General features: G+C 38.7%; 2 protein-coding genes across 4 annotated transcripts; one reads left to right on the plus strand and one right to left on the minus strand.

Annotated features, from left to right (window-relative positions):
* Window positions 1-1,019: 1,019 nt before the first annotated feature.
* On the minus strand, window positions 1,020-14,022 carry pde6b (phosphodiesterase 6B, cGMP-specific, rod, beta). 3 transcript variants are annotated; one of them, XM_046374949.1, is made up of 24 exons: window positions 13,861-14,022; window positions 11,434-11,699; window positions 10,920-11,231; window positions 9,642-9,794; window positions 8,562-8,651; window positions 8,322-8,462; window positions 8,146-8,220; window positions 7,936-8,000; window positions 7,594-7,660; window positions 7,440-7,487; window positions 6,958-7,107; window positions 6,599-6,742; window positions 6,387-6,452; window positions 6,014-6,163; window positions 5,794-5,901; window positions 5,521-5,630; window positions 4,691-4,778; window positions 4,463-4,563; window positions 4,250-4,357; window positions 4,111-4,174; window positions 3,936-4,010; window positions 3,269-3,352; window positions 2,957-3,110; window positions 1,020-2,816 (listed from the first exon to the last, which is right to left on the minus strand). In XM_046374949.1, the coding sequence occupies exons 2-24, from the start codon at window positions 11,590-11,592 to the stop codon at window positions 2,758-2,760; spliced, it is 2,571 nt and encodes an 856-aa protein (XP_046230905.1). In that variant the 5' UTR covers window positions 11,593-11,699; window positions 13,861-14,022; the 3' UTR covers window positions 1,020-2,757. The 3 variants fall into 3 exon arrangements, with proteins under 3 accessions (XP_046230905.1, XP_046230906.1, XP_046230904.1); XM_046374950.1 differs by having other exon boundaries at window positions 11,434-11,702; XM_046374948.1 differs by lacking the exon at window positions 13,861-14,022 and adding an exon at window positions 12,744-13,046.
* A 1,170-nt stretch (window positions 14,023-15,192) lies between these two features.
* rbp4l (retinol binding protein 4, like) lies at window positions 15,193-18,850 on the plus strand. Its single transcript, XM_046375912.1, has 5 exons — window positions 15,193-15,283; window positions 17,334-17,451; window positions 17,547-17,683; window positions 18,168-18,280; window positions 18,368-18,850. Exons 2-5 carry the CDS (start codon window positions 17,335-17,337, stop codon window positions 18,589-18,591), a joined length of 591 nt encoding a protein of 196 aa, XP_046231868.1. The 5' UTR covers window positions 15,193-15,283; window position 17,334; the 3' UTR covers window positions 18,592-18,850.
* The last annotated feature ends 1,906 nt before the right edge of the window (window positions 18,851-20,756 follow it).

The raw sequence follows: 20,756 nt of genomic DNA on the forward strand, positions 1-20,756 counted from the left end.
TTCATTGTGTGACATGAAGAATACACAAGTATGAATCTGTAAGTGTACTGTAGGTTCTTGCTTTAAGGTTTGTGCATGACCCTGCACACTCCATTAAACTAACAAAGCTCAGTGTTTGTTTTGAGGATAACGATTGCTGTGGTGTCGTTCTTGTTCAGAGTATCTAAAGCCTATTGCTGAGGAGGAGAGGAGGGTCGAGGAAGCAGAGAAGAAGGCTAGAGAAGAGCAGGAGCGCATCTACAAACAACTTTCTGAAGGTAGGGCTGCCCTCTCTCTGTACGTGTCGCTAGCCATGTGCTGGACGAACACAGCTTGTATTGTTACTTATTCTATTGAGGCACTGCACATTTTGACTTTTTGTCCAAAGTTATTGTTATTTACATATTTTTCCCCGTTTTCCTCTCTTTGCAGCTAATTCTGACACCATCCTCAAATGAACCATCTCTTGACCTGAGTCGTTATGTTTCGAACTCAATAAAAATATTAAAAAAAAATATTTTAATGTATTAAAGTGGTCTTGTGTTGTATGTAATGCAAAGACAGAACATATTTTCAAACACACATATTGTGTCTAGAGCCTGTGTGTGTGTGTGTGTGAGAGAGAAAGAGAAAGAGAGAGTCCTGTCCTGTAGGAGATGAGCATGGTTGTAATCCTGCCCTAGTTTAGCAGCAATCCCAGGATTAGGGTCAGGGTAGAAAGTGCAGTGTGGACAGAAGTGTTCCCTCAATACTTTTGTGTGTTGTGTAATATTCTAATCTTGACTGTGAATGCTACATTGTCTTATCACATCATATAGTACATGCCATTGCATTATAATTGTGATGGCTAAGTGACTGCAGATAATTTTTGGTACATTTTCTTAGCTTAAAGTGAAACTAGTGTCTTATAAACATGAATTTCCTCACAAGGCGGATATGCTTAGTGAGTTCCCAGACAAAAAGTATCAAGTTAAATAGGCATTTTAGTTTAGGCATAGCAAGTTTCAGTATCACAGGCATTCAATGCACTCAGTTCCCTCTTAAAAAGTCATTTATTTTATTCAGGTCATTATAGTACACATGAAGCACATGAGGAGGCAAACTTTAAAACACTGCCCATAAAGTACATAAAGTCTATTTGAAAATGTTAATGTGTACATCCACAGCATGTTAAAGTACATTTTGTGCCTAATGTTACACGTTCATCTGATACACCCACTCCTTTCCATATGTGGAAAACCTTTACGCCATTAAATTGAGGCAAGCATGATTTAAAAAAACAAAAAAAACAAAAACAAATCTCAGTTATTTAAAGGAATATGAAATGACTGGATGAAGTCACTTGCTTGTGCTTTCAAATTGCACTAAGTTGACTATTTTTAAAAAAGCATCTATATTTCAACTATAAAAATATTCTTTTTATATACAGGGAGTAAGGAGATATGTACAAGTCATTACAAGAGGTTGTTCTTTTGCACTGTCAAACAGCTTCATTGCCTGCAGAAGTTGTTATTGCAGATGCATTATGGAGGGGTGGTTAACTCCATTGCCTGTTCTCTACACTTAAATTGTGTGTTAAAACACATCTTTGTTAGCTTGTATAAATACTCCTGTCGTTGCCCTTGAACAAGACGCTGGTTTCCAAATTGGAGTTGGTCCTTAGGTTGTATACTTGTTCTGACCTCTCCTATTTATGATGGCTTCATTGCAGAGGATGAATTTCCCATCAGGGATTAATTAATAACAAATTTTTGCAGCAGTTGTAAAGAGATGGTTGCTCCTGCAATCATATAATGCTTCAAAATAATTAGAATTACCACCAATGCCTAAACATTCAGGTCATTATAATGTTAGCCATGGAACCAACTAATTTCCATGGTAATAACTGGGTTTCAGGCTCTTTATTAAATAAGACATATAATTATATATTCAGAACATATTCTCAGCTACTCTCAGACATATGTACAGTATGAAGGCATCTTGAGGAAGCAACTACATGTTTGCTCACAGCAAAGTTATATTTCTATGATATCACTGTAATATTCACATAAAGTAACCAAACTTTCTATAATACACAACTGTTACTACAGCAGCCTTGAGCTTGACATCTACTTTTGGCTCTCTGCAATCAAAGTAAACAGACTCTCAGATGTAAATGGTTTGTGACTGGAAGAAATGAACATGACCTTATCATGCTGCAATACTGGAATATATGTTCACTAGTTTGACAATGATTATATCTACCCTTTATCTGAATTTACACTCTGAACCACTAAATGAATGTTTCATTTATATACAATATACAGTATGTTTTTTTCCTCCACATTAAACGTGCACACTCACTTACACAAAGAATCTTTCCATCTGGACGAACGCAAATCCTCAAAATAGGAGTGAGATTTAAGAATCACCTTGACTCTTCATTCATATTTAAATACAAATGGACTGGCTAGCTTTGCCTTAAATGTAACCTTAAGTAGAAGTAGTCATATCTGTCTGTTTCTGTTGTTCCTCAGTGATGACGTGGTGGTGATTTAAAGATCGATCATCACTCTCTTGGTGAGGATTCTCCTCTTATTCAGTTGGTTTCTGATTGGAACTGCTTTTTCTGAAGAAATACTAAAGGCTTGTCCATTCACTTGTATCCCTCTTCCCGACCCTATTGCATTTTTTTTTCCTTGGCGGTGAAACTGACAGTCTGGCTGTGATGCTCAGGTAAATTTTGAAGTCAGTCATCACGAGCCAGCGTTCCCATCGTGTGCACAGCTTTTGGACATTTTAGCACACTGAGCAGGTCTTGGATCCTGAGCCTCCACCACTGGGGTTGTTTGCAGTAGCTGATAGACAAAGGCACATCAAACAGAAAAGTCAGAAAAGAACTTTTTGAATGTTAGTACAAATGACTGTGAGAAACATTATTGCGACAGTCTGAATACATTTTGTAGTTTATAGTGATTATTTCATAGAATCATGGCACCTTTATTGGCTGCAGCTGCCTCTTTAGCAGCTTTCTCCTCCTCAATGGCTTTGAGTTTTGCCTCATACTCTTCTTTTTTGGCATTCCACTCCTTTCTGTTATTGAGGATGCCATCCAGCATGGGCGTAATTTGTGGGTGGAAGCGAGAAAACTCCTGAGAAGGAAAACAGTCAAAGACAAACAATGTCAAAGGATGTTTGCAAAGATGAAAACAGAGCAGTTTGTTTGTATTTGTTTATGTACAAAAAGGTTAACAGATGTAAACTGCAAAGAACCATGTACCATTTGGTGAAATCCAGCATTAAATATTACCTTGTAGACAAACGTGCAGACAAAGTCAATGAAACCACACTGTAGCTTTGGAAGCTCAGCTGCCTTGTTCCTGTCCATCATGGGCTGGTGAGAGGGACAGGAAGTGTTTGAATCACTTGAAAACATCACATTAACACCCGTGAAACCAATGATAACAGCTGCACAATCATGTTTCTGTTAAACACCTGCCTGACATCAACCATTTTCTTTTGATGGATTTCTTTGTTCTGATGAGATTCAAGGCACTTTAATCAGGGCTCGATCAACAGTATTTGTCTAGCTGTAGGTTGGTTTAAGGTATCACGCATCAAGAAGCCTAATTTATTGATTTTGTCATTACTGACAAATCAATAGTCCAAAGTTAGTCAACAGCAGCACAACAAACATGTATACAACAAAAATAAAGCAAAGGCTTGACCTTTTGTAACAAAAATGTGCCAAATAAATGAATCATTCAGCAACTACTTAATTACATTTTTTTAAGCAAAATGAAAATGATCTGATTCCAGCTTCTGTGAGTGTCTGCTACTTTTCTGTTTTATGTGAAGGGCTGTGGCAGTTGGTATTATTTATATTATTTAGGCTTACTACTATGTGCTATCACATACACACATTTTCACACAGATGAAACCATACACATATTCATCACTACGGTTTGTAAACTCACAATGGGTTGCTGTTCCAGCACGGTCCTCTCCAGGTCACCCTGCTCCCAAAACTCTGCAGCTACGGACAAGGCAACCTAAAGACACACAGGAAAAACACACACACAGCCACAGTCATCTGTAGAAAAGCAGATTACAAACGCTAAGAGAGTCAATAATTTATGACATGCGTCTCACCTTGCTCTGTACTTCCCAAGGCTTGGTGATAGCTGACAAGTCACATGCAGTCATCATCATGGCCCTGAAATCGGAAAGATTTAGAGGATCAGTAAGTTGCAAAAGAACAAAGAGTGATGTTCGTGCGTGTTCTACTCACATGACAATTTCTTTTCTGGTTGTTTCTAGAGACATGAAATCCACCCATTTCTTTTCCTCTTCATACGTCTTTGAGAGGTCCACAATCTTCTGGAACATTGTTCTTTTCCTAGCAAGGAATTATTTTACCATTTATCATTATGCATTTTTACCGTACAGACATAAGAGAAAGTGCATAAACAGCCAAAGAGCATCAATGAGAGAATGTGCTGACTTGAAATAAAGAGCCAGGTCAGTGGCGATGATGGCGATGTCCGTGAGATGAATCACATGTTCTACCTGTCGCCTGTTAAGGTTCTGGTAGATATTCAGTGACTGCAGGTGAGGTGACAGGAGAGGAGAGAGAGATGGGCGTCAGTCATAGTCAGAGGCTGGAGGATGCGATGAGGAAGAGATTTCACTATTGTACAAGTTATGCTCCAGTTCACATCATCCTCCTCACCTCATCAGCCAAGAGGAACTTTCCAAACTCCAGATGATGCCGTTCCAAGATGGAGGAGCCATGCAGCTTAGCCAGAGGGTTGCCAGATCTGTTGGCATAAAGGAAACCCCTCAGATCAGTTTCACTTTAAGCACTGACATACCGTATGACTTTCATACCACAAAGTTTGCATGTTTTGACCTACAAATACCCTACTACATGGCTTTCTGGATTGGTAAACCTGCTTTCTTCCGATTAGCCATAGAAAAAAAAATAACTTTGAAAGACCTGAAAATTGCATGAAATAAATAATTCACCACATTGAATATTATGTCTGATTTTATCATTATCAAATCTGCATTATTAGCAGATGATCATGCATCTGAACCAAAGTCAGAGATATAAAACAATTACAGATTCGTCAGCTTTAAAAAGATCTGCCAACTAACTGAAAACGTGGCCACCCTCTGCAACCTGAAGTCTCTGCACTATCACTTGCAGATCACGATGCCAACTTTCTCTGTGCATATATACACACATATGTATGTATACATAACTACATATTTTGCTTGTAAATATAATATAGTTTGTTTTCATTTTATCCTTCAGTCCTACTACTTCATATTTCTATTTTAATTCCTATTGTATTTATTCTATTCCTCTATTCTAGTTTAAACTATTTGAACTCCATACTTAGACATATGGAGGCATGGGTGCACATACAGCATACAGTGCTTATTAAGCATTACAATGGCTCTAAGACACAGGAGGGTTATTATTTTACATCTCTGTACCGATCACCTAAAATATAGGTTGGATTATTTTTTTTCTACTGAGAAAAATTCACTTACTTGACTTGGTACAAGTTGTTGGTGCCTCTGTGATCAATATCATGAAGGAAGCCTGCAGTTATCATGGCCATTACCTCCAAGTCAGTGTAGTACCGCTTCAGCATTCCCGTCTGAGCACACAGAGACATACGCAAAATGGTCAAAACACAGGAAAAATACAAAAACTGTGTGTGTCATTTTGCTATTTTTAGGCTGTCAGGCATTTGATAGCAACACAATAGTGCTTCCAGGAATTGAAAGAGCTTCTACTACGAATATAAAGAAGAGCAATACCGTTAAGAGTGTAAACATGGTCTGTCCTACGTTGAACCCATGACGCCAGTTGTGGTAGGTGATTCTTCTGTAGCCTTTACTGACTGAATACATGAATCGAACCAGCACCTAAGAGGAGAGAACTGTTTAATTATAAAGTCATGATGTTTTATAATAATGTGTACTAATGTTATATGTGTGCACGCATGTGTGTGTGTGTGTGTTTGTGTGTCTAGATCACCTCTTGAGGGACCTGGAACTTCTTTACCACCCCAACCTCATAGTACATCTGTATGCCACACTTCACCAGGTCCATCTCTGTGCAGTTAAAATCCGAAAAGCGGAACTCGTAGATCTCGAACTTTTTGATCAGTGGAGGTAGCTCATCTTTCTGAAAGGGGAGTGCAAAAAAAGCAGAGTAAGAAAACAAATTACACAGCACATTCATGTAGCTGGCAAATGGACGGTTCTGTTGGAATATGAGAAAAACTGATTTTCTCTTTTTCTCACTCCAAAATATTACAAAAAATTTCTCCTCTTCTTAAGATTTGATGCAATTTAAGGAACAAATTAAATGTGTGGACACCAAATTACAGTATAAATTTCAGTGTTACCAGGAGATCTAAGAGTTCTTCCTCTTCACACTCTCTGGGTTCACAGCCATAGACCTCTCTGGTGTTCTGGGACAAGTAAAAATAAAGAAGAAGTTGGAGGCAGTCATACTGAAAACAAAGTCTGTAATGTGGATGCTGGAGCATTTCTGTTACCCTGTGACTAATTTAGTATCACTTTGAGATGGATTATCTCAAACAGCACGAATACTGACCAGGATATTCTGAATCTCGTCATCCCGACATTTGACGTGGTAGAGCACCATGTCTTGAGCAATGTCCTTCCGATTCTCCAGCTTGTTCATCTTGTCGTAAGTGTCCGTGTTCAAAACGGACCAACCAAGGAACTGGGTTAAAGCCTGAGAAACAGGGACCAGATATGATTCAAGTTAAACTGCTTGTCAGACTTTTCTAAACCTCTTCATACCAAGATTAACTGGATCAGTTTCTGATTCTAATTTCAAAATTGTGAGTGTCACAGGGAGGGTTTATATAATGTAAAACTTTCTAATGTATACAAAACTCTCCCAAAATGTACATTCAAATATGGGACGAAAGAAAGAGTGATCACTACCTCCATGAGCTGCTCATCCTGTTCATCAAAAGGCTTTCCATCTTTTCTGTTGTAAAAAGTGGCCACACCAACTATCTCTTCTTTCTTGTTGACGATTGGCAGTGAGAGAACATTTTTTATGGTCCAACCACTGCTGTCGAGTGCCTCAGCCTGCAGAATTTGGAATAACAAGCAAAAACATACATTACATAATATGAACATTTATCTGTCATGAAGTTCATGGACAAGCTGATAAAAAAGTTTAATTGACAATGTATTTAATTGTGTTCACCGAATTCCTTCTTCACTCTCTTATTTGGAAGTCTCTGGAAATTATAGTGACAGGCGAACGAATGAAACATGCTGTTACCTTCAATAAAATTATGGATTTTTCTGGGCTTGAACATTATTGGAAATATAATGCAAGTACAAAGGTCAACAGAAAATATCACATGAGCTGGTTGTTTTTAGACACGTGGAAATAATGCATACAAGTCTCTTACCTGAAAATCGAACGTCTCATCAGCTGCTGCATTCATAATATTACAAATCTGAGGAGCAGGAATTAAATAGAGTGATCAAGGATGAAGATGTGCAAACACATTTATGTGATCTTAACTTATTCAACTGCTTGTATTGTGATAAAAAGAAACTCACAAAACCAGTCTCGGCAACATAAGTAGGCAGACCGCTAATCAAAGCCCAGTGATCTGGAGGTGGATTGCTGTGTGACAGGTGGGAGAGTAGAAGAGAGTAAATTAGTGGATATGTTCACATATTGGGTCCAAACTGGGATTAGGCCTCAAACTCTCTGCTTTCTAATGTTTTCTTAGTATTTCTTTAATTTGACTTTCTCATCAGTTTAGTATCATGGTACAGTAGTACTGTAACTTGCTTTAAATAAGACAGATTTTTTTTTGCAGTCAGAGTAACCCATGACCACATTTTGAACAGAAAATCAGACGAAGGCCAGCTGTCAAATGAAGAAGATTTACTTACGGTATTACTTTGATGTCTTCTTTTCCATGCAATATGTAATCAATGACTTTGTAGAAAATTACCTCCTGAAGGAAAAATAAAACACAGAGATAAGATTTAAAACAGCCGTAGGGAAACACAAAAGCAGAAGGGCAATGTTAAGCATATAGATATCTATTGCTAAGCAGAGTGCTGTTATGATTTTAGATAAATGAAATAAAAAAAACGTACCCTGCCATCAGGAGTGACAGGGCCGGAATAAGGTGCCTGCTCTCCCATCAGCACTGGCCAGATATCAAAGAACTCCTGTAAGAAGATGACCACAAAAAACAATTTAGCACTTGGGAATAAATGCATGAGCACAAAACATGGAATATTACACACAAAGGCTGTGGAGGATGCATTACCTTCTCCTTCGTCATGTCTAGTAAACCGACAGAATAGCGGTCACAGTTGAGGTAGGCTCGGACTGTGTACAAGGCTTTGTGAAACTGTCGCTCAATGTCTGTCAGCTCTTCAAATACCTTGTTGGCAGACCACAGCAGCAGCTGGGAGACATAACACACACAGGCAGTCACGTCAAGCATTCTGCTTGTGCAGCGTGATCAAATTTTAATCAAAACACGTGCAGCTTTGACATCCCTCACCTGTCCTTTGCGTGTCTCACAGTTATGGAGGTAACTCAGGAAGAAGATCTTCAAGTTCAAATTGGCAATTTTCAGATACTTTAAAAAAAGCTAAATGGACAAAGGAGAGAAAAGAAAACAATATAAAAATATGATATGACACAGTGTCACAGCAAAACGTCTGATTAACATATATGACACAATGTAAGATAGTGTGAAGATGTAAGATACAGCACATACTGCACTCAAGGATAGACATTACAGGGCAGGGTGTTGTTTTTTTAAAACACTAATGTGCAAGTTAAGAGTAGAATCAAATCAACCTAACTGATCAAAACTAAAAACTAATTGATGGACCATATAGAGCTAACAAAGGTAAAGCAGAATAATAGAATAATATTGAAGTATTATGACAAAACAGAGGCATATGAAATGTGTTGTGGTTATTTATTTATTTATAGAACTCTGTTATCTGCTTTCTTCTATTATCTGTTCATTTTAGACCCTTCAATGCAGAAAGACAAACACAAGCAAATTTTTAAAATTGTTTTAAACAAATTTCCTGCCGATGTATACACTATGACAGTAATCCTGAGAATGGTTTACGGATTTTTTTTATTTATGCTAATGATGCTATGCTGTCTTGTATGCACATGCTGTTAATAAAGTCATTAACTTGCTGTGCATCTAAGTCCATAGCTGACCTGACCACCTCAAGCTTATTTCCTTTTTGAAGATTAATTTATTAGTGGGATGATACCCTTATAAGTGATGGATTAATGGACTGACGTGCTGTGAACACACACTGGTCCCACTCTTACAGAACTTAATAATCTACCAGTCAGCTCGAAGGGAACTGCCTGCTAACTCTAGTGATGCACCAGATGTTTTTTTGTTTTTTTTTTCAGAGGCATCAACACAATTTGATGTACTCTAAAAGTCTGAAAAGAATAAAAAAAAAAAGTCAAAACTGAAAAAGATTCTGTACGAACTATGATTTCATTTTTGAAGTCTTTGGCAGTCCCTTTCTTGGGCACTGAGATTATATGTCCTCTGTCTGTTTTTGCATTGTGCGTCAGTGCTTGTGTGTTTGGGACTCACATCTTCATCCTCAGCAGTGAAATGTGGTCCTGTGGTTTTGTTCACAGCCATGATCACAGCCACCATGTCTTTGCCATTGAGGATGGGCGCTGCCAAAACGTTTCGGGTTGTGTAATCTGTGAGCTCATCGACGAATGAGCTGAAGTACTGGTTCTAAAAGACAGAAAGTACATGTTTTTTGTATACATTAAGTATAATTGCAAGCACACATATATACTGTATATGTGTAATATGTATGTATGTAATGTATATATAAAAGCTTGGCCAATCAAAAGCATGTTATAAATGCATACTTTGTACACACTGTATAGAAGCCGTGTAAAGTGAACTAGTTTTGATCTGTTTTAGATTCCTGCTGACTAAATGCCAGAGGCGTTTAATCCACAGCTACAGCAGAGGCTGATGGGATCTAGAAAATAAATGGATTATGTCTGACAAGGGGATTTACACTCTCACTTGGTTATGTATGCATACATCTTACTAACTCTTCTTTCACATGTCTACAACCATCAGAGGTTTCAAGCACAATTTCATTCATGAAAACATACAGGGAGGACATGCAACTGACTTACCAGCGCAATATTGTTTAAGTTACTTCATGCACAGATGAAAACGTGCTAAAACACACTAAACTTTGTCCACTGCTTCACAAATACAGGCCCTATCATAAATATGATTTATATTTTATTTCAGATGTATAACTGAGGTATGATGCAGGTCCATGATTTGCATCATTGTATTGCATTTGTCCAGTGTGAACTTGGCAGATAGATATTTTAAGCCTTGACATACATCTGTTCCACTGGTATTTCTTTCAGGGAGAATATTGGCCAGAATATTCCTCTAGTAACCTACTTTTCATGCTATGGATGACCATTTTTCATCAACTGATGCAAAAATCAGTTTCACCAAATCTGATATATTTTAGCCAAGTATGCCACGGTAATGACCTGCTGCAATTCTGTGGTGCAGCCCCACTTTGTGTTTTAAACTGATATTTTACATGAAAACTGTGTCTAGTGCAGTGTTAACTTGTCAGCTTATAACTTCAACAAGGAGCATGCCACAATGTCATTTAAGATATAATTGTTAACAAAATAAACATTTAAAGTTAGTTAAAGCCACTATGTGTGGGATTTGGAGACAGTGGAGCCATCTAGTGGTGGTATTATGAACAACACTGCGGCAGACATCAGTGCAGATCAGCTCAACATCTACGCTGCATCCAGGTAGAGCAGTTCAGGATGATTATTCATTAATGCATTTTTAGGCACTTACCTCTGTGACATTTTTCACATTCACAGGCTTCTTAGTCTGGGCCACATGACCAACTATGCCTAAATCGAGTGGATAGACGATCTCAGAGTCCGGTGGCACCACACAGTCTTCGAACTCTGCCTCTGTGTTGACATTGAAGAGCCTTGTGGCGAGCTCTGCGATACCATTGCGCTGCCGGTACATGAACAAGCTGCAGCGGTCTGCATGGATGAGAGCGCTGATCCTCTTCAGGATCTTGAAGACCACCTTTTCCATGTTAATATTCTCCTGCATGTCTTTGATCAGGTCATACATGATTTGGCTTTCTTCAAACTACAAACAAAAGGGAAAAAACAGCCTAATTTTTAGAATTTGGTTACAGTAGAGAAAGTTAGGATCTTTACAATAAATTTTGCCAAATGTTAAATTGTGTATAGATGGGTTTACAGGGGTAAGTCAGGGTACCTATCTCTTTCTGCTTTTTTTTTTTGTTTGTTTGTTTCACGATAAACAGGTAGCAAAACTTCAAATTTACCTGACTGAGCTCCTGGAAGTTGCTGAAGTCAATCTGTTTCTCTGGGAGTCCGGAAACCTTTGATATGGTGGAAGGGTTCATCTTCTTGGCAAAGTACTGCTTAGCAAATTCAGGGTTCCCTTGGAGGAACTTTTCCACATCTTCCTTTTGCACACCCATGGCTCGTTCTTGCTCCTGTTCTCCCAAATGTTCCTGTCTTCTCCCTCTTCAGCTCAGTGATGGAGCTCCAGTTTAGTCCAACACTGCCTGAAACAAGCTGCCTCCAGCTTCTCAGAGTAGAAATGAAAGATGCAAGAATAAGAAAAAAAAAAAACAAACTAAAAAAAAAAACACACACATACACACGCACGCAGTTGGAGTTTTTCAATTTATCCACTAAAGAAACAAGAAACTCTTACCCAGGTATCACACACAAAGGGGGAATACAGAAGCGGACACATTCAAATGCAGGTAAAAAAAAAAAAAGAATCCTCCCTGGAATGAGTGGACTGAGTGAGGGAGAGCCCTGAGGAGAAGGCAGAGGGCTGAATCCAAACAATCCTTCTGTCATCAGCAGATAGTGCTGAAGGTTAGCAGGGATCTGCCTATGCTAAACTTGTCAGCTGATCATCTAGTAAAGGATATGTGGGCCAAATGATCCTGTCTGCAGTTGGTGTCAGTACATTCAGTGCCTGTGGAACAGACTCAGAACAGACACAGGCACTGCTGGAAAATACAGTAAAACTTTCAAGGTTTTACACAAAAGCTGCTTGTCACAGCACTCTCAAAATTCTTTTATACTTATAAAATACATTTTTATTTTTACTTATACAGCTTTCTTAGTCTTAGTCTAAAAATACACAAAACAAAATTAACAATGACATATAAATTAAACTATTTTGAAAACATAAACCACAAGACAAAAAATATTTGACAAATCAATGTAATACTTGGCTACTCTGAATTTAAACTCTAAGAGCAGATACAAATCAAATTATTACATGTGTTGAATAAGTAATAAAATAAAAATATTTGGCAGGCTTTGTGTAAAGGGTCAAAATGCAGCAAACTCTCTCTGCATATTCAGGTAAATTTCCTGTTTAGTAAAACTATATGCCCAGTATTTTTAGTTTTTTCTATATCTTCCAAATTATTTTCAGTTTATCATATGTTGTCTACAGTGTACTATTTCTGTCTGTCTCTCTCTCACACATGCAAGTCTACCTGTACAAGCTCTTTAAGTCCTTATTAAACAAGGCCTCCTCTGGCATAAGCCCTATTTAGTTAGGACACTAGCTGATTATCTCAGCACCCCAACTCTAGTTTCTCACCTGTCTTTCTCCACATGCGATCTTTAAATCAGCCTGCCTGCGCTGCCTTTCTGCGTTTTCAGCGACGACTGTCACTGTCAAATTTAACAGAGCGATGGTTGATGATATTCTGAGAGGGCCGAGCAAGTCAAGCCAGCTAGAAGCCTGACACTGATTTAACATTCATGAGAGAGTCCTGTCAGCAACAAACGCACACTTTTTCCACAACAAAGTGGAAAAAGGGAAATGATAATCCTTTCATTCAGAGCGGGGAAAACCAGTCTATAATAAGGCTCCATAAACACCTTAAACAAAAGGTCAAATAGATAATCTACTTCCACTAATAGATTACTACAGGTCAGGTGTGTGTGTGTGTGTGTGTGTACAACACAGAATGACTGCAGTAGTGATTTGGGCTGGACAGTTTGATAAGAGTGTGTAACGGTTTCATCTATTATAGAACATCTGTATGAACTGTATCAGCAGTAAACAGTAGTAAACATGTCTATAGCCACACTAGCAGCTCTGTGAGGCTGTGCACAAAGCAGTGCTTTGAGCTAAATGCTAATGTTAGCATCTTAACATGCTCAAAATGACAATGCTAACATGTTAATAATAAGCAGGTGAAAAATGTGTGTAATGTAACAAAAATGTAAAGTTGGAGGAAAAGTCGGATGACCACCATGGCATCCTCTGGGAATCCTGAATCATGAATGTCTATACAAAATTTCATGGCAATCTATGTGGAAGTTGTTGTGACGTTCAGAGTGGACCAGAGTGGTGGACATTGCCATAAATGTGAGTGCTGACACGGCTAATAAAAGACCAACTTTTTGATGTTATCCTTCAACAATTAAATAGGCACATATTTGGTATTGCGCAATCACAAAAAAGTTTCATAATGTGAAAAATATTCACAGTCTTTTTTGAATTAAGGTTTTTCAGTTTCTTAATGAAACCATTTGAACTACAACTGGCATAATAAGTTTCATTTAAATGTAGCCTATCATAGTCCAAAAAATAAAAAATAAATAAAATTCCTACTTGTTATCCAACCACTTTTTACACTTAATTATTGTAATGCTGACAATAACAACAAGATGGCAGCAGACTCATACCTCAACCCTTGTACACTCACTCGATTCATCCTGGTCCACCATCTTGATCTTCTGACTTATTTTGTTTGATTAAATCTCTTGTCAAGGACAACACGGTGATGCAGTGGTTAGCACTGTCACCTCATAGCAAGACGGTTCCAGGTTCAAATCCCAGCCTGGGCCCTTCTGTGTGGAGTCTGCACTTTTTCCCTGCTTCTGCGTGGGTTTTCTCCGGGTACTCCGGCTTCCTCCCACAATCCCAAAAACATGCACATTAGGTTAATTGGCTACTCTACATTGCCCCCAGGTGTGAGTGTGAGAATGTGTGGCTGTCTGTCTTTCTGTGTGTCAGCCCTGCAATTGATTGGCAACCAGTCCAGGGTGAACCCCGCCTTTCGCCCGTAGTCAGCTGGGATAGGCTCCAGATACCCCACCCCCTGCGACCCTGATGAATAAGCAGTATAGAAAATGGATGGATGGAAATCTCTTCTCAAGAGTATTACCTCTCCTGGTCATTTGTAATTTTTGGTCTTTATTGTAACTGACACTAAATGAGGTCCAACAATACAGGTCCATGGTTGATGCCATAGCATTGTTAGGCCAGCAGGGCACCCTAGCAAAGAATCAACACTGACAGATGACAGATGTAAATATAAACAGACAGTTTTTGTGGAAATACATTTTGTCTAATTCCTAAAACTTTCTAGCATAAAAAGAAGCTATTTTACAATTAAGCTCACAGGATTTTACTTTTTCACAATATACCAAACATAGGACCACAATCCAAAAATACCAGGAAATGTCTCCATGTCCTGTAAACGGGACTAAGTGTATAAGCTTAAGGTTTTACGCAGCAGATGTTTGCACAGTCCTTGAACATGGCAGTACTTAAATAGATGTAAATACAGGAGGCGTGATGGTCAGAATCGATGAGTTAACCCTGTCCTGGGTGTTTCCCTCAGCAACAGCTGACGACCATGACCTGAGGGTTGGAGCATGCTTCGTTGATGATGCACATTTAGGCTCACAGGAGTCCTCAGATTGAATGTTATTTTACTTAAATGGCTTTACAGGAACAATAGAAGCACTAATTATCAATTTCTTTACAGTAAAGAGTGGAGGTAGGGTTACAGAATGACTTTATCAGAATAATACTTTTATATGCTCTCAAAATTAACTCAGACATTGTAATAAATAATAATATGGCTTCAGAATCAGAAAATTTCAGAATCTATTTATAAAAAGGTAAATAGTGAGTCTATTTCTGTTGATTCGTTTCAGGTCATACAAGTAGGATTATAGTACTGAGTGGCACAGTCAGAGTGGAAAAAATAGATCTGATTGGCTTGTCTGTCTGTGTCCTCAGCGAGGGGGCGGTTTACTACCAAAGTGGAATGTGACTGCAGTTAATAACTGACTCTTTCATTTTGTACATGAAAGCAGGAACAGATTAAAGAACTTGAGGTAAGCAACGAAACATACATAACAGACAAACAAAGACGCGCATGAAGAAGACTTTGAATGTTATTGCATGATGTATTATGCCAGCAGTAATCTCAGGTGACCAGGGTTAATCCAGGAAATGAGAGTTCACGAGTTCCCAGCAGACTGTGTGGGAGAGTATTTGTGTGTCTGAGCGTGCCTCTGTGTATGCCAGTGCATAACTGCCTTCATGCAGGCAAAGCTTTAGTGTTCGTCACCTCTGCTTTAGACATTACAGAGTGTCACAAATTTAATCTATTTGTGGTAAAAGTCTCAAAATATCATGGTGTATATAAGGCCTTATCTTGTCTTAAGCAGATCATCCAGTTATTTGGAAATTTTGGACTTGCTTACAGGCTACTACGTAAAAGGTTAAACAATGACTGCTCAACCCGAAAGAAGACAAAATAACTAGTTAGTTATTCTAGTTAGTATTCTATTCATTCTCTCAAGTGGTTACCCTGTCCTGTATAACTGCAGTCACAGTGTATCTATGAGTGTATACGTGTAAGACTGCAAAATGCAACACAACTTCTGCATGCAATGAACTCACAACTAAATGTAAGAAGTCAACCCCAACAGCTACACTTTGACATGCTGTAGAAAATTCCACATGTCTTGTGCAGCATTTTTATTTCCCTGTGATTCAGGGAATATCTCATTCAGTGTATATATGGCTTAGTGTGTAACTTAAGTATAAAATAGGATAAATCAAAAGTTAGTGGAAATTCCTAAAATTTAATGATCCTTAAGAGGACATATTTGGGATGTTCAGATTCACGTGTTATAATAGGTAATTGTCAACTGGATATCTGTTTGCCAAGAAAATCATGTGAGGACATTATATAATATGTATATTTCTAGAATTTTTTATTTGTGTTTGAAAGTGCAGTTTGGCAAATGATAAGCACAAGAGTGTTGCTTTGCTGATTCGAGACATGTTCACTTTGCTGTTAACCTTTAACTAGCAGTGGTTTTAATCAGAAATCTCTCCTGAAAACAGTTTTTTCAATACAGACATCTACTTTATATTACTTCTTTTTTTTTGCTTTTTTTTTGTTTTTTTTCTGATAAAATTTCAGCAGTATGATCTGCAAAATCACTTAATGAAAACCCCTTTCTTGGTTTGTCACATGTTGGTTAGTTGAATATTGACATTGTAGCATTTAATGTTTTTAATTAACATTCTGCTATTAAAGAATTTACATCTCTACATCCTTGTGTAATATTCGTGATGCAGAGGGACATGCATCCTATGGAACAGCAATTCTTTTTGTTATAATAAGTGTTGTCAGCTGAAATAAAAAACAGTAATACAAATAAACCTTCAGTTCCAAAACGTGTCATTTTAGCCTGCTGAGTAAACTAAAACACTATGTGTATAATCTTTCAGATTCAGTTTATGTGTGTGCACTGGCATCTGCTCAGCTTTGCATGTGCCTGTTTTATTATGCTTCCAGTCAGTCAGTTACATAAAGGCCTAATTGTTTTTATAGTAACTCTTGGGCAGGTTTGAACATAGAAGCCAGATTACGGTAAGGATTTCAACCCAACAGGATTACCTCTAGATTTAAGCACCTTATTTAGTTCCAAGCAATGAAAATCAGCCATAAGCTTGTCTGCAGAGTGTGTATATAAAGGCTGCTTCAGACAGCAAACACAATCTGGTGGATAACCACACACAGTAGTAGAATCTTAATCACTGCTGCTTTGCTGACCTAAAACAGGTAAGATGCTGAAATTTGACTCATTTTAAGACAATTCACTTTCTAGTTACTTGCTCTGAGATTTTTAATAATTCTGTTCTGTGAAGAGTGTAAATTTTCAGTTCTGTCACTGTACAGTAAAATGTTTTCTGCATATATTTTACCTCAGAATACATTTGCAACTTGTTGTTCCATCATAGGTACAAGATATTGTCGGTGCATTTATAATATTTGTGTACGAGAGATCAGGGACTGTTGGATTACTTTCTGAGTGACACCTTTTTCTGTTTCTGGTCCTAACACCCTCATATGTATGTTCATTATAGAATGGGATCCTTTAAGCTGGTCCTGCTGCTTGTCTTGCTGTCCTGTGCAGAGCGCTGTCTGTCTGCCTCCTGTGTTGTCGACAGCTTCACTGTCAAAGAGGACTTCGATCCCAAGAGGGTGAGTGTATTGAAACGCACAATATTCAAGAGGGGAGCCACAATGCATGATGACAAAAAGTAAACAATTTCTGTCTTTCTTCCCTTTCATTGCAGTATGCAGGAAAGTGGTATGCACTGCAGAAGAAAGATCCAGAGGGCCTGTTCCTGCAGGACAACATCTCAGCTGAGTACACCATTGATGATGACGGCTCCATGACTGCATCCTCCAAGGGACGGGTCACTCTGTTTGGGTGAGTCAGAAGACTTGTGAGGGAATTTTTGAACTCACAGGCATGACACACTTTTTTCTGTTGCCTAAAGTTATATAATTAATTTAAACAAAAGCAGCTCTTAAACTAAACCTCTCCTGATCAGGGCAAAGGGTCAGTTTGAACACAAAGACCTTCACTCTCTAAAACCTGGGGAAATGAGAACTGCTCAAATATTCCAGGGTCAAGAGGTTACAAAAGTGCTCAGGTTCTGCTCACGGTCCACCTGGAGATTTAAGACAGGAACAAATGTAATTTGCCAGAAACACATTCTGAACAGCATTAGCTAAAGCTGTGTTTTCCCTGGATTATGGTGGATTAGGAAGAAATGCAGGTAGAAGAAGTGGGTTTTACACAGGAATGTGGCTGTGAATGCGCATTTATAAACAGACGTCTTAAAAGTTCTCCTAATCGCAAGAAAAGGACAAAGATAGCAGCCAAAAGATTGTCGATCATTATCTTGCAGATTCTGGGTTGTGTGTGCTGACATGGCCGCCCAGTACTCTGTCCCCGACCCCACTGTCCCTGGCAAGATGTTCATGAACTATCAGGGACTGGCCAGCTACCTGTCCAGCGGAGGTCAGTTGTGCACATGCATCGCACTCATATCCCTCCCATGTCTCCTCTTTTCTACACTCACTAACATCCCCCTTTCTGTCCAACCAGGTGACAACTACTGGGTGATTGACACCGACTACGACAACTACGCCATCACTTACGCCTGCCGCACCCTGAAGGAAGATGGCAGCTGCGAGGATGGCTACGCCCTCGTCTTCTCCAGGAACCCCCGGGGCCTGCCTCCAGCCATCCAGCGTGTCGTCCGTCAGAAGCAGGAGGATATCTGCATGGCTGGAGAGTTTCAACCCGTCCTGCAGTCTGGAGCCTGCTAAAGAGAAGGAGAGAGTAGAGCAGGAGAGCTGGTTACAGGCTAGGAGACATGAAAGCAAGAAGGGGGAGAATGAGAGGGCACATGTGACAGAGGGTGCGTATGTTGTGTATGTGAGAGTGATGTATGTGAATGGACAGACGCAAGAAATTAAAAAAGAATGAGAGGAGGAAAAACATCCACTTCCATCACTTTAGTAAAATGTTAATGTGGTGTTTTGACTGAAAGTGAAACTAAAATAAAAAAATATTTTTCTAAACAAATATCACTGGAATTTTGTCCCTTTTGTGCCCCTTTCCAAACGTGTATACGAGTTCAAAAATAATGCATAAAGCTGCATGAAAGCATAAAAACATAAAAACCCAAGCAGTTCGGAAAAACATGTTGCACTTTGGCCGTGGAAGTCACTGTTATCCCTCTTGAGCTCAGGAGAATGCTGCCAAACACAACACAACATGCACTTAGCACTAATGGGCTTATTGGTGGTCTGATGTTCAGACTTTAGTCCAATTATACTAACTCAACCGCTAGGCCCTTTAGCATGCTCCAGGGGTCAGAGATCAAATCAGGAGCTCTCTGAAGCTGCGTCTTGCTTGGGTTTCAAAGTTGACTGAGTGCTCACAGGTTAGAATCAGCAGCACTTTGATGCACAAGTGGTGGCATTTATTTGTTTTTTGTTTTGTGTCATCAAAGTAAATAAGGTAAAAATGTTGTCGACTTAGAGAGAGGAAATGAGAAGCAGGATGGCTGACAGTGAGAGACTGAAGGAGAAGCCGAAAGGCAGATGGAGGCTGTTTGTTTCCAGAGCTGGTGTGTTATCCTGGTGATGTTATGCAATAAAATGGAAGGCAATGGTGCTAAAGCCGAGAGAATTACTGTAAATCAAAGTAATATACATGATGTCCTGGCTTAGCTCATGGAGGACAGTTGGCAATACAGCCTATTTTCCTTCATACATGACAGTGAATTAATATCTCATTGGATTATTAAACTTTGCTGTGGCTCAAATTAGCTAATCAAAGAAATTCTTTAAATCACATCAATGCTGCTTTTAGAAATTATGTTCATATATAGCACATAAACAATGCAGAAATGCATTGAAAAACAAACGTTGAATTAATTCACTCTTTGCAGCGTTTACAAATTACATACATACATGACTAAAGACTTTATGGTACATTGTGGACATTTGTCAGCCTCCCCCACTGTTCACTTTATAGCATGCTGAATTGGTTTATTTGCCCTTTTGTGTACACTTTACTTCCAACTTTGATTAAACTCATCTTGACACCTGACGTGCAGTTACATTTAATCATGTCCTGTGTTACTGTCTTATTTTTAAACATCTCAGTACTCACAGTTTACAAAATGGAGATGTGTGACAGGGGATTAAGGGTGATGATACTGGCTGGCAGTGTGTAAGGAGCATCAGGTCAAAGCTTCAGTCAGTCTGCCTGTAAACTAGCTTAGCTCTGATGGGATCAGCCCTTTGACCTTAGTGTATCATGTCGCTGCATTTAACCAGAAATAACCAGCTCTGAGGCGTAATGGACGCTCTGTTTAAAACTTCTTCCTTATATAAATCTGTACATTGTGAGTGTTTACTGAATGAATTGGATATTAATTGCTATGATAAGAACTCTCCACTAGGGTGCAGTCAAACCACAACAAACATGAACACTGAGGTTTGGACTTCAATGTATTTGTCATAGTTATACAAATGGGTTCAATAAATTATGAGCCCATATATTTGACTTTTTATAAATGCCTTAATGTTAACATGTCTCTGAACTGCTGTTTAACGTTTTTTAGCAGATCTCCAATCTGTTGGCTATTGATACTGACAAATCAAAACTATTCCCTTTATGTCTAACACTGAAGTGTTAGAAATAATGCCAGGTTTTATTCTATTAGTGCGCTGACTAAGCTTCAGCTGCTGGTGCTTATAGAGGCCAAATGTCATTACAGTATCTAAAACAAGATGGCGAAACCCCAGCCTCTTTGGTTTAACACGGCTGTAGCTGAACGATCCTGCAAACTGGGGTAACACATTAAACATCATTTCTGGGAAAGAGGGTTGAAAAAGTTTGATAAAGTGACACTATGGAGGCAAAACAGAGGGATTACCGTCATTCATCAAGTGGCTAGTCAGTCGTAATAGAAGTTTGA

This window comes from Scatophagus argus, chromosome 20, assembly GCF_020382885.2.
Source record: "Scatophagus argus isolate fScaArg1 chromosome 20, fScaArg1.pri, whole genome shotgun sequence".
Taxonomy (NCBI): domain Eukaryota; kingdom Metazoa; phylum Chordata; class Actinopteri; family Scatophagidae; genus Scatophagus; species Scatophagus argus.

Excerpts from the sequence above, each read along its gene's own strand:
- rbp4l (XM_046375912.1), top strand. The coding sequence starts at position 17,335 with ATGGGATCCTTTAAGCTGGTCCTGCTGCTTGTCTTGCTGTCCTGTGCA. Across the intron at positions 17,684-18,167 it reads GGACGGGTCACTCTGTTTGG|ATTCTGGGTTGTGTGTGCTG; the intron begins GTGAGTCAGAAG and ends ATTATCTTGCAG. Across the intron at positions 18,281-18,367 it reads CAGCTACCTGTCCAGCGGAG|GTGACAACTACTGGGTGATT; the intron begins GTCAGTTGTGCA and ends CTGTCCAACCAG.
- pde6b (XM_046374949.1), bottom strand. The coding sequence starts at position 11,592 with ATGGGTGTGCAAAAGGAAGATGTGGAAAAGTTCCTCCAAGGGAACCCT. Across the intron at positions 8,001-8,145 it reads CTGTCACTCCTGATGGCAGG|GAGGTAATTTTCTACAAAGT; the intron begins GTACGTTTTTTT and ends TTTTTCCTTCAG. Across the intron at positions 3,111-3,268 it reads TCTGCACGTTTGTCTACAAG|GAGTTTTCTCGCTTCCACCC; the intron begins GTAATATTTAAT and ends TTTCCTTCTCAG.